Genomic DNA, 12,452 nt, shown 5'->3' on the forward strand with positions numbered 1-12,452 from the left:
ATATTTGCTTTGAAATTAATCTCAAAGTTTTTAAAATGAACTTCAAATGTTGCAGAGGTGTCGAAAACAAAATCTTAAATGCAAATCGGTGTCAGTTGCCTCTGTTATTGAAATTTTAATGTTAATGCGATAATTAGCTAAAGAGAGGTAATTAGGCAGATAGTCTCAGTTAACGGTATCTTCATTCCCTTTTCCAGTAGTCTCTTGTTATCTACTTTTATTCGACAACTTCGTGGCCACTCTTACTATGCTAAGTCTTATTTAAAACATGAATGTAAAAATGTTATCTTCTAAGCTTTTGACTAAAAGATGATGTGTGTTTTTATAGGTGAAACGCTTGTGGAATAATACATATGTAAATAATATGTAACAAATTTAATTTGAGACGCACATGCAGCAAATAGAATTAGTATACTCTATAACTTAGTTATTATGGAATGCAAATGTTTGAATGGATGGATGTTTGTTAGAAGTTACCTCCGAAATGGCTGAACAGATTTTAATGAAATTTAGCACAGATGTAGAGCGTGTTCTTGAAGAACATATAGGCTACTTTATTATCATTTTTTTTGTATTCCGCGAAGATGGAGTCCCTAGCGACATCTAGTTATGTATAAAGGAAGCTTTTCTTTTATAAATACTTCTATTAATGTATTGGTACAGAATATCATGTATTCTTTATTGTTATTTAAATTTCTATATATTGCAGTTATTGTTTTCTCAGTAGGATTATAATAACGGCTCATATAAATTAACAAGGGTAATTTAGAGTCGTGTGTTGCGCTCGTATTCGACATCTGGGCTAGTGTTTAACTGCTCACTTAACACACAAATGTTCACATTACCGGTTTTAATGCTTTATTCTTAACGACGTACGCTTGAATTACTATGATTGCGAAATTTTATTATGTTATTCAACTTGTGCTTGAGCAATTAGCGAATTTTTTATTATTATCAAGTGCATCTATAAAACAAGAAGAGCTCTATAGAAGATGAGCTTTTAAATAACATAATTATTTTACAAGAATCGAGTTGTTAAGAAGTGCATCGGTGGCTCAAAGCACTTGTATACTGCGGGTCCTGGATTCTAATCCCGCCATGTACAAATGTGTTGTTACATTCATTTTTACATGATCCATTTTCCAACGTCCTTGCGGTATTTTACTTTCATTACATTACTTTACATTGTGATGCAAACTGCACATGTCTGCAAAAAATTTCAAAGATATGTATGAAATTAAGCCGCACTTGGCAAGCATGGTTGACTATGGCCTTTTCAACCCATAACTAAGAGTAGGCTCCGAGCCCATCATTGGTGACGTATAGTGAGCTCATCAAGATGATGATATTTTATTTGGTGTAAAACTTACAAATCCTACCATTAAAGTAATTAAGATAGGGAGGAAAAACCATCAGACCTTCATATATATATATATATATATATATATATCTACTTAATTACATTATTCTTTAACCAACCGTATTATATACAATATAAATTATAAATCTGTAGCGATAACGTTTATATAAATGAAGAGGAAGAAACTTGGCGCCCTGTTGGTATACGTACGAGTAACAAAACAAAATAAATGTTATTTTGTGTAAGCAAACAATGTAACAACGGTTGAATGAACACAGCTTAGTGTGGAATAGCGTACGTATGTTTTCTATTAATTATTTTTAGGAAAAGCTGTGATAAAGAAATTTTTGCTGGAAAAATCAATCAAATAAAAAAACAAAATATAGAACCTGGATTTAATGTAATTAAGAGCTGACCTAAAAATCAATGTTAAGATGAATAGGAATAATAGAGTATGATTTTTTTTCAGTTATATATTTTTGGACATACTGTATATTGTTTTCCCAAAATTGTTCAAGTACGTAGTATACTTTTCTAATTTTCTCGAATGTTAAATTAACGTAAGATTACTTATTAAACTTAATATATTATCTGAGATTAAGTAACACAACGCCTTTATAACTGGTGATTAAGTAATGACATGCTTGGTTAAGTTAAAGCATCCGTTTTCAGTAATAAAATGGAGAGGTTTCATTTTACACAATAAACGACAGTCCTTGAATAATAAAACGCTAATGATGTCATTTGTTCGACCATTTTCTGAATAAATACAGTTCTACAAGACAGTTTATTTAACTAAACATATAGAATCGTTAAAAAAAAACAGATGAATAAATAACAATAAAATTAGAAGCAGTTCGAAGTTCCAGATAAAAACTACATAATAATTGCGATAATAAAAGCTAGCTAAGAGTCTTTTTTGGACTACCGTGCCAATTTAGATTTTCGAATAAAGGCCTACGGAAAGGCTACGAAAGGACTATCCTGATACGACGAGTATGGATACGTAGATGTATTGCTGTAGTCTTCAACAAGCAAGCATAAGTGGATTACCATGATTGTACTAGGATTGTGCCAAATTAAAGTCTGCCTACTTTCCTGGTTGAGTGTTTAAAAGCTATATGAAAAAATCATTAAAATTGTTTAATCATCAAATTCCCTCGCGTATACTTCAACTTAAGCTTTTAAATTTCAGTTACATTTATATAAGTGCTCTTTACGATTTCCCCGGTATCGAAACCACCAACAAACTGGAAAGGTAAAAAGTTTTTAACGAGTTCAAAATTAAACACAATCCAACTTGGTTCTACCATCGCATGCTGTAAGCTATAACGAAGGAAAATTTACCTGCAGCTCCTTCGTAGAAAGTTTTATAAAAATGAAAGATATTTTCGATTTCATCGTAATTTAATTAGAAATTCTGTAGTTATGAACCCTTCAGACAAATTTACGTAATACAAATTTATGTCGCAAAATTGGCAAACATATGTTTTGTTAACAAAATTCGAGTTTTGTTTAACTTGTATTTATTTTACATGTGTTAAGTGATATTAATACGTGTATTGTTTTATCACATAACACAACGTAAAATGAACAAACATACATAGACGTATAACCTGAAAACAACACGAGTGCAGTTCTCCCACTTAACGCCAGACAGACAGTTTATTTTTACATTTGAGCGCATGATGTAGGTTTTTCTTCGAACCGTTGTAGTTACGATATTAAAGTATACATGGACATGAATATACTTCTTTACAATGCATAGCTTCGTAGACATTTCGTAGAATGCTCGTAGATCATGCGTAAGCGTAGTCATTTCGGAGACTGGCAGCAAGATAGTAACAAAAGAACGCGAAAATTCGATCGCGATTTCCGTATTTTTTTCTGATTTTAGATTTATATTTAAGTATTTTTGATACGTGACTGTTTTAAGTGAAATCTATGGAACTAATAACAATTTTTTTTGTGTTATTTTATTTCAACTTAGCCGTACATTCGCGTAACTTTACGGCGTTACTTTTTCGAGTGTTTTCAACAAACGATCCGTTCTACATTCCCTCGGTTCGCTGCGCTCTTTATAAAGATAACGATGAATAAATTCCGTACTTTCTTTTTCTTTTTGTAAGAAATTTGTAAGCACTTTTGTTCGAACGAGTTCTTATAAATAAAGCTAGAATTTATTTCGTAAATTTTAATCCATCATGTTCTGTAGAACATAAGAATAATTTCAAAAACCAAAACATTTTTTTGGCTAATAATATTAATATTTTACTTTTGCCAATTTTTCTGACAAACAAACCTAATGACGAAGATACGTTATACTTAAGTTATATTTTTTAAATCATTCTCCTACATCCCTTCATATTAAGTTAATTATCGTTAGCGATCCTTCTTATCTTGGCTCTTTTCCAAGCGGTATTTGGCGTTTAGCCACACGATTTTGCCAACCGAAAATATTGATTAACTTCCGACAAAACAAAATTTATGATTAAAATGACTAATTGCAAGTATATTGTTACTATTAAAGTTATTTTCATTAGTAAAAAATTAAATAATATAAATTAAAAGAATTAACATGATAAATCAAAGTTATCCGCTTAATAAAACTGATTTACATATTAAAAAGGAACATCGTATGCAGCGCATTTAACAATAAGCGGAATCCATTAATAGATTAAAGGACGAGGGAAAACAGCGTTAGCGTAAAAAAAGGTCAACCACAGTCGTAATGGAAACGCGTACTCTACAAAATACGAGTTCCTAATGTACCACCCCAACCCCTTTCACTCCCTTTCACAGTATTGTCGGTATAAAGCCAAAAGTAAAAAAAAAAAACTTAAGTTAGATTCAACCAAAAAACTACATATGCGACGGACGGACAATAATTTTGCGTGATAACCTAATAAAATATTGATGAACAATTGCATACTTTTATTAAATTGAATTGATTTAGAAGATAGATATATAGAGACCAATCGTGCCTCTCTATCGCGCGCTTCGCGCTCTCGCCCACTTGACAGAGATTGTGACAATGAATCATGCATTTTCGTGCGTGAATCCTGAGTTCATCGGTTTATAAGATGTTACCTCGCCAAAAAAAATCGGACATAATATTTTTTTTATGTCATAAGGTGGCAACCGAGCGAGCGGCCACCTGAAATCGCTGAATAGCGAAGTGACCGTTGCCCATAGACATACGCAATTGCATATGCGTTGCCTACCTTTCGGAGGAGAGGATGCACAGAAAGAAAATATTTTCCCTTCCCATGCATCCTCTCACCTGGAAAGTCCACTTACACTTCCTATCCTTTCCGTATAAGAAAAAGGTAGGGAAGGGAAAGAGGAATAATTTATTGTTGCAACAATATGAATGTTTGTTAAAATATAATAATGCAAATCGGTACACCCTAACGAAGAACTCAAATCTAATTTTAAATCGACTTAGTCGTTTACGAAGTGAAATATAAATGCAAGGAAAATATAACTATTAAGGACCGACTGGTAAATATTTAAGTCTGAGTTAAATGAACAAATGTTTATCAATTTTATGTATTCCATGAAAGTTAATGCGGGTAATAAAAGTGGAAAGTGCTTCCATTATACAAATGAGAGTGGTGAGGTTATCAGGGTCATAAAATACCAGTTCCGATGCCGTTTGCAATTTTTCGCCATATTTAAATCACGATTATAAAGTTATTATCAGTAATAAAAAATGATATTAATAATTTTTTTATGTATTCAAACATTTTAATTATGTATGTAACTTCTTAGTACTGTACTTAATCTTTTATTAAGTTTGAAAAACAATTTCCCAACTAACAATATCTTTTACACGTTTAAGTTTGAATAATGATTTCACATTTTAAATATTAAACATTTTTGATAAATGTTTAGGTACAGTTTCATTTTGATGAAGAATCCATTTCTTATTACTTCACTGATTTCCCTCCAACATAATTGTATTAGGTTCTGTGACGTAGCAGTTTCGTAGACTTACATAACAGGGGTCGGGAGCGAGCGTTATGCCGGGATCAAATCATGCGAACTTGTAAACACATGACGCAGTGATTGGATCCGTATTGTGCATTGTGTACACATTACGTACTATGCCGCTGACTCATGTGACATGTAATTAAATTACTAACGGATTCGTTTAATGTTTGCACACGATTAAGAGAACAAACAATACAGTGCAGTTGTATTAATTAGTTTAGTATAAACATTTAAGATTTTGAAGTGTCAATATCCTAATAGATAAGGGTACGGATTACCGTTCACGTGGTTAGGGGTTCGAATCCCGACATTCTACTATAGTCGTAAACCACAAGCATAAAGCTTAGTTGGAATGGTACAAGAAATATTAGTAAATAACAAAAATCTGCTAATATTTTAAATAAAAACTATAAGTTTTCATCACGAAAACACTTATACAAAAACACATTACCATCACAGATAAAAAAAAGATCTGATCAAATATCCTGCGTAAAAAAAAATACTCGATGCGAAAAAAGTCCGTTGATGATAAAAAAAAATTCTGCTGAGCTCTACAGGTGTATTTACCTGACCGATATTGTTCGCGTGCAGTTGCCAGCAAAGGTTGTCGGCAGATTTACAGTTGTGCATGTTGAACCAAGCTTTGTAACGACGTAAAGAGGTCAAACTATGTTGCTTGGACTTGTGAACACTACGTAGCACATTCTATTTTCTTGAAAGGCATAAAAGCTTTACGTCTACGAAACTAATACAAACCAAATCAAAGTTTCAAACAGTGTGAGTTGTGACTAAAAGCACTTTGTGTTCGGCTGTCAAACGAAACGTTTCTACACATTCGTACTCCAGTCGTAGTCAGGATGCTTTAAACTGATTCCATATGCTTTGTACTTTACCTCTATGATTCAATGCTATATCACGAGTGCCGGCAAAGGCAAAGAACTGTATGAACTAGGAGTGTCTTAGGTGGTACAATTGGTACGGATACGTCATACCTCTCATTTTCCTTGAGAACCAGAGATATTAATATGTTTAGTTGTTAGACAAGACTCCACTCTTAATTAAAGAGAATAAAACAGCGCTATTATATCATGGCTGGTACAGCTACCCATGATATTGTTATTCAAAAGTATCTAAATATACGTTAGTCGTGTTGAATGTACTTTAATTAATGATTGTATTTTACTAGTGACACGATATCAATTTATTTCTTCTAGTATTTTTGAATGATTCTATAAGGGTCAATTTCGTTTGAAATACAATTGTGTTTTTCAGCCTTCGGAATTGCTTCACGTCTGTTTCCTTTATTATTTATTCTATCCACGTTGAGCGTTGTGACAGGAATTTGAGCGTTTGTTGATATATGTACTCTATTTTGTAATGAATTTAGGTTTCCTCTTAAAGTAGAAACCCGTAGGCTTAACTTTGTTAAGATTTTAATGGAATAGACTCCCACTGTCATATTTTTGTTTTTTGGGTCACTCAGGTTCATTTGGAGATTTATAAAAAAGGTGTAAAATATATAGACTTGCATTGGTTATTTCAAGACATTACTGCTTCGCATTTATTACGAGTTGTAAATAAATTAATTCAGCATTTTTTTGTTACAGATCACATGAAAAATAGGAAAACAATAGAATCAAATAAAACAAAAATGATAACGTGACGAAATATGCTTCCAATCGGATATTTCCACAGAGCCAGGACTAAAATCGATTCGAGTATGTGTTATTGTGCCAAGAACATACCTGGAAGAAGATTGAAAGCCACACAAAGAGTACATTACTTCAATACGCACGTGTTTATCTACATCATCTCTTTGTACTTGCAAGCTGTTAATTCAGACACGACAAATATGAACCGACACAATGATAGGAATATTAACAATAATTTAAGTTTTAATTCACAACAAAGTAACCCTGATACTGACGAATATGATGTACATGAAGATGTTAGAATAGGTGACAATATTTTTAAAAAGTTTGATTTCGAAAAGAATCCATATTACGATGGTGAAGAGTTCGTATCGAAAAAGTTTTACGATACAGAGAATAACGCTTACAGTAACTACGGTGATTACAAACGATATTATTTGAATCCTGCAAATCCAGTTCCGAGATCTAAAGTTAAATTTAAGATTAGCAGTAAGATAGTTCAAACTAAATATGGAAAATTACAGGGCATAATATTGGCAATGGATGAACATAGGTATTTAAGTCCCCTCGAAGTATTTCTTGGTGTACCGTACGCTACGCCGCCTGTTGGATCTAATAGGCAAGTAATTTAAAACTAAAAATAAACAAAAGTCACATTATTAATTTTTAAGCAAATTAAATTTAAAACATAAATGAGAAACTTATATCTTACTTTTTAGATTCAGCCCAACAAGAACACCGTCGCCCTGGGACGGTGTGAGAGTGTCAGACCGGCCAGGTCCCGCTTGCCCTCAAAAACTGCCTGACCTCGACCACGAGAGGACCATATTAGAGAAAATGCCTAAAGGCAGATTAGATTATATTAAAAGACTGATGCCATACCTTAAGAATCAAAGTGAAGATTGTCTTTATTTAAACATATTTGCTCCTTTACAAAGTAAGTTCACTGTGAGACAAGCAGTGCAGTTTAGTTAATGTAATCCAATAATTTGGCCATTGTTATAGAGTCTAGCGTTTATGATAACTTATGCTAATAGCTTTGACTCTGAATGCTGGACATTTGCCGTTGAATAATATTGATGCAGAGTAACAAGGTTTCATTTTTGTTATCTTTTACAACTAACTTCTGGAATTGTTTATAAAAAACTTCATTTATTTGTTTTGGATATGTAGAAATAATTAACACATTTTTCGTTTCAGTGGATGAGTCTAAGTTGTCTCTTCCAGTATTAGTTTATATACATGGGGAAAGCTATTCCTGGAGTTCAGGGAATCCATACGACGGAGCAATTCTAGCAAGCTACACGGATCTTATTGTAGTCACATTAAACTTCAGACTTGGTGTCTTAGGTTAGAGTAATCCTTGTTCTGTTCAATATATTTTAATATTGTTTAAATCCAAACGATTACATTTTAATTGTCTTTCAGGATTTCTTAATGCAAATCCAGCGCCGCATTTAAAAGCCAGAGTTGCAAATTATGGACTCATGGATCAAATAGCTGCACTACACTGGGTTCAACAAAACATCGCCCTATTTGGAGGGGATCCAACAAACATAACACTGATGGGTCACGGATCCGGTGCAGCTTGTATCAATTTTCTAATGATATCACCTACAGTCATGCCAGGTAAGAAAGACTTTACTTTAAAAAAAACTTAACTATAGACTTTTTGTTCAAAAAAAAAATTAAAAAATTTGCAAATTTTTTTTTTGTTTTAGGACTTTTCCACAGAGTTATTCTTATGTCAGGATCTGCTTTGAGTTCTTGGGCTATTGTGGATGATCCTGTATATTATTCCTTAAAATTAGCTAAGCATATGAACTGCACAATACCAGAAGACATGACTAAGGATCACGAAGTAATAGTAGATTGCTTAAGAGAAGCATCTATTGAGGAATTGTTATCAATCGACATATCGCCCCCAAATTTCTTAACAGCTTTCGGACCCTCCGTAGACGGAGTTGTAATAAAAACAGATTTCAGCAAAGACTTTTTAACAATGTATTCAACTGGAGACTTTCCCAGTTTCGGGCCACTGAATAATATGAATCAAAACAATATTCACATAAAGAGAAGCGACAACGGCAGGAGATTGTTTCAGAACAAATACGACTTGTTATTCGGTGTTGTTACATGTGAAGCATTGTGGAAGTTTTCGGCGCACGACGTACAGAATGGGATCGAGCCGGATAAAAGAGATAGGATGTTACGGTAGGCTTATTCAGTTTAGCTCAGCTTTCTTTCCTTACAATTGTAATGTTTAATAATTTTTGGAGTTTTCAGAAGATGTCATTCATTTTTCTAATACAATCTTTTTCCAGGACTTATGTAAGAAATGCCTATACGTATCACTTGAGTGAGATTTTCTATACAATAGTGAACGAGTACACAGACTGGGAGAGGACGGTAAGATTCCTATTATTTAGTTCTTTATGAAAAGTTTTTCTGGCAATCAAAAATATTTTTTTTTGTAAGAATTTCCTCTTTTCATTCTTTATGGTTTAACTACTATACGAGGAAAGATATTATTTAAAAAAAACAACTCAGCAGTCCTCATATAAAAGATTATATTATTGATGACATCTTTAGTCTTCGGAGAGTCTATTGTATATCCTTTTCATTGTTCACAGAATCCGATAAGCACGAGAGATGCTACAGTTTCCGCGCTATCTGATGCGCAGTACGTAGCACCGCTGATTCAGAGCGGTGACCTGCTGAGCGGCGGACCGAAACCAGCACTCAATGAGGACGAAGGGCCGAGGAGACCGACAAGAACTTATTTCTACGTATTCGATTATCAAACAAAAGATGGCTTTTATCCTCAAGTACGTAAAAATACAATCACTAGGTATAGACGATTATCAGATTCATGTCATCATTTATAGTAAAGAGTGAAGCCAATTTTATCCAATATAACGTTTAAGTACTTTAGGTAATGGACAACCGATGATCAAATTTAGGTCAAACGAACCCCATTTTCATTTCTAGGTCAAGCTTGATGCTTTCACTCTCGCTGTTAATTTTAAAACGGTAACGTGTATTATTAGAGATATATATTTTATGTTCATAAAAAACAGGCAAGTAATATTTTCTTTGCTAAAATCTGCAAATCATTTAACTGTAAAGATAGTTTTGCCAAAAAATAACAGTTCAAAATTTTATTGGTAGTTAAACAATTTCTGATATTTCGTTTTTAGAGAACGGGTGCTGTCCACGGAGAAGAGCTTCCTTATGTTTTCGGTGCGCCATTGGTCGATGGTTTCGGCCATTTTCCGCAAAATTATACCAAATCAGAAGTAGCATTATCAGAGTCTATATTATTTGCAATAGCCAATTTCGCGAAAACAGGGTAAGTTAAAACATATGTTACTAGCTGTCGCCCGCGACTCCGTCCGCGTGGATTTATAAAAAAACTTAATTAGTGTAGCCTATGTGTTCTTTCAGACTGTGTTCAATACTTATGCCAAATTTAATCGAGATCGGTTCAGCCGTTCTAGAGATATCTTCAAACAAACATCCATCCAGCTAAACATTCGCATTTATAATATTAGTAAGATAAAAAAAATCAGCTCTTCAAGACATAAATTTGAAAAAAAGTGAATAAATAGTATCCTAAGTCCGTCTCCTGGCTCTAAGCTACCTCTTCACCAATTTTCAGCCATATCGTTAAAGCCGTTCTTGAGTTATAAATAGTGTAACTAACACGACTTTCTTTAATAGATAATAGATTATTTAAAATGTAATAAATATTTTATCATTTACATTTTCTAAAATATAGTTTTTGTTACAGAAATCCGAATGATTTAGGCCGACAGGAAGTTTTACTGCCCGCGTCGAGAGAGAGGAATAAATTTCGCGGCATAAGCTGGGAAGAGTACGACTCAACGCATCAGAAATATTTAGAAATAGGTCAGTTTGTACATTTATCATATCTGTTACACTGGTAGAAACTCTTGTTTTTTTTTTCTTACAAAGAAAAACATAATCTTAATCTGCGTTATAATGAAGACAATACATTTACCATATAAATACATAAAATATTGCGCAAAACTTACTTCTAATAACCTTCTATATTCCTTAAATCATACCGCCTAGTTTTATTTGACTATTTAATAGTTAGAATTAAATTGTCCTTTATCTTAACAGGTGTGAAACCTCGTCTCAAGAATCACTTTCGAGCCCATCAGTTATCCGTATGGTTACGACTTGTTCCCGAACTGCATCGTGCAGGAATGGAAGACGTCGCCGCCCGTCACAATTTATTCCGCAATCACAATGAACAAGATCTTTACGAAGGGATTGTCAGACCTGATCCACTTTCACGTAATGCTGATGCAGAAATCAGACGTTCCAACGGATCATTATATAGTGACACAGCATTAACTACGGTTGATACTATACTAGCTACATGTGTAACGATATTACCAAATGCTAGAGATATGCACGCATTGAATACAACTGATAGTACTCTAGCTAATCTTGAAGCAGCTGGATATGCTGCTTATTCCACAGCCCTCAGTGTTACCATAGCTATTGGATGCTCACTACTAATCCTAAACGTTCTGATATTCGCCGGAGTTTATTATCAACGTGATAAAAGCAGATCGAGATGCAAACAGCCAAGGTTCAACGAAAAACATTTCGAAACTATATCAGGGAAGCATTCCCATTATCACATAGATCCAACTCTTGCACCCAGTTTGGTGGTAGATGTAGAAAGACAAAACAGAAAAAAGATATTGACGGAACCCAATTTAGCGAATTTGAATTTTAAGGGACCCTTAGATAGTAGAAAGTCTCCAAGCCCAACTTTGAGCTTGGATAATATGATGTTGCCAAGTAAATTGGGTAGTAGAAGTAATAGTTTTAGACTCCCAAATGTAAATTATCAACAAATGGGAGGATATTCAACTATGCCTAAGAATATGAACCAATATTGCAATTCACCACAGATGCAGGAGTTAAGACATCAACATCAACACCAACATCAGCAGTATCCACTGAATGGTACAGCTGCATCACCTGGGAGAGAAGACCGAGTTGCTCATGCGACTCTCCGAAGAGGGAAAGCCCCGCATTCAAATCTCCCACAAGCAGCCATCGATGAAATGAGAGTGTGACAGGACTTGTAACTGTTCTACGTTAGTTTCTATTCGACTATTGTAGTTCAGTTTTGAATTTGTAAATAAATGTTTGAGATTGTTTTTAGAGAGGCATTGTCGATTCTCTGATACATTGTAACAATATTATCATCAATTAAAATATTATAATGTAATTTTGTAGTTTTACTACTTAACAGTGTTAGAGCGAGCTTTAACATCTTTGCACGAATTGGCCCGGCTCCCCGGTAAAATACCACGACCACACAAAAGACAGCCGTCAAGTGGAAGCAATTCCGCGTTTCGTCTGATGAGTGTGCGTCCCGGAGGCCTAATTTAGTC

The 12,452-nt window shown here is 33.8% G+C and overlaps 1 protein-coding gene across 1 annotated transcript in view; it reads left to right on the forward strand.

The window, feature by feature from the left end:
- Window positions 1-12,220, forward strand: part of LOC106127780 (neuroligin-4, Y-linked) — a 24,832-nt gene extending 12,612 nt beyond the window's left edge. Inside the window, exons 2-11 of the mRNA XM_013326020.1 lie at window positions 6,964-7,627; window positions 7,728-7,945; window positions 8,209-8,358; window positions 8,437-8,637; window positions 8,730-9,222; window positions 9,333-9,417; window positions 9,642-9,836; window positions 10,209-10,360; window positions 10,802-10,920; window positions 11,158-12,220. Of these exons, the coding sequence (XP_013181474.1) occupies window positions 7,026-7,627; window positions 7,728-7,945; window positions 8,209-8,358; window positions 8,437-8,637; window positions 8,730-9,222; window positions 9,333-9,417; window positions 9,642-9,836; window positions 10,209-10,360; window positions 10,802-10,920; window positions 11,158-12,131 (3,189 nt within the window). The 5' untranslated portion in view covers window positions 6,964-7,025 and the 3' untranslated portion in view covers window positions 12,132-12,220. The remainder of the gene's footprint in view (window positions 1-6,963; window positions 7,628-7,727; window positions 7,946-8,208; window positions 8,359-8,436; window positions 8,638-8,729; window positions 9,223-9,332; window positions 9,418-9,641; window positions 9,837-10,208; window positions 10,361-10,801; window positions 10,921-11,157) is intronic.
- The last annotated feature ends 232 nt before the right edge of the window (window positions 12,221-12,452 follow it).

The sequence above is a fragment of the Papilio xuthus genome, unplaced genomic scaffold (genome assembly GCF_000836235.2).
Source record: "Papilio xuthus unplaced genomic scaffold, Pxut_1.1 DF824655.1, whole genome shotgun sequence".
Classification (NCBI taxonomy): Eukaryota; Metazoa; Arthropoda; class Insecta; order Lepidoptera; family Papilionidae; genus Papilio; species Papilio xuthus.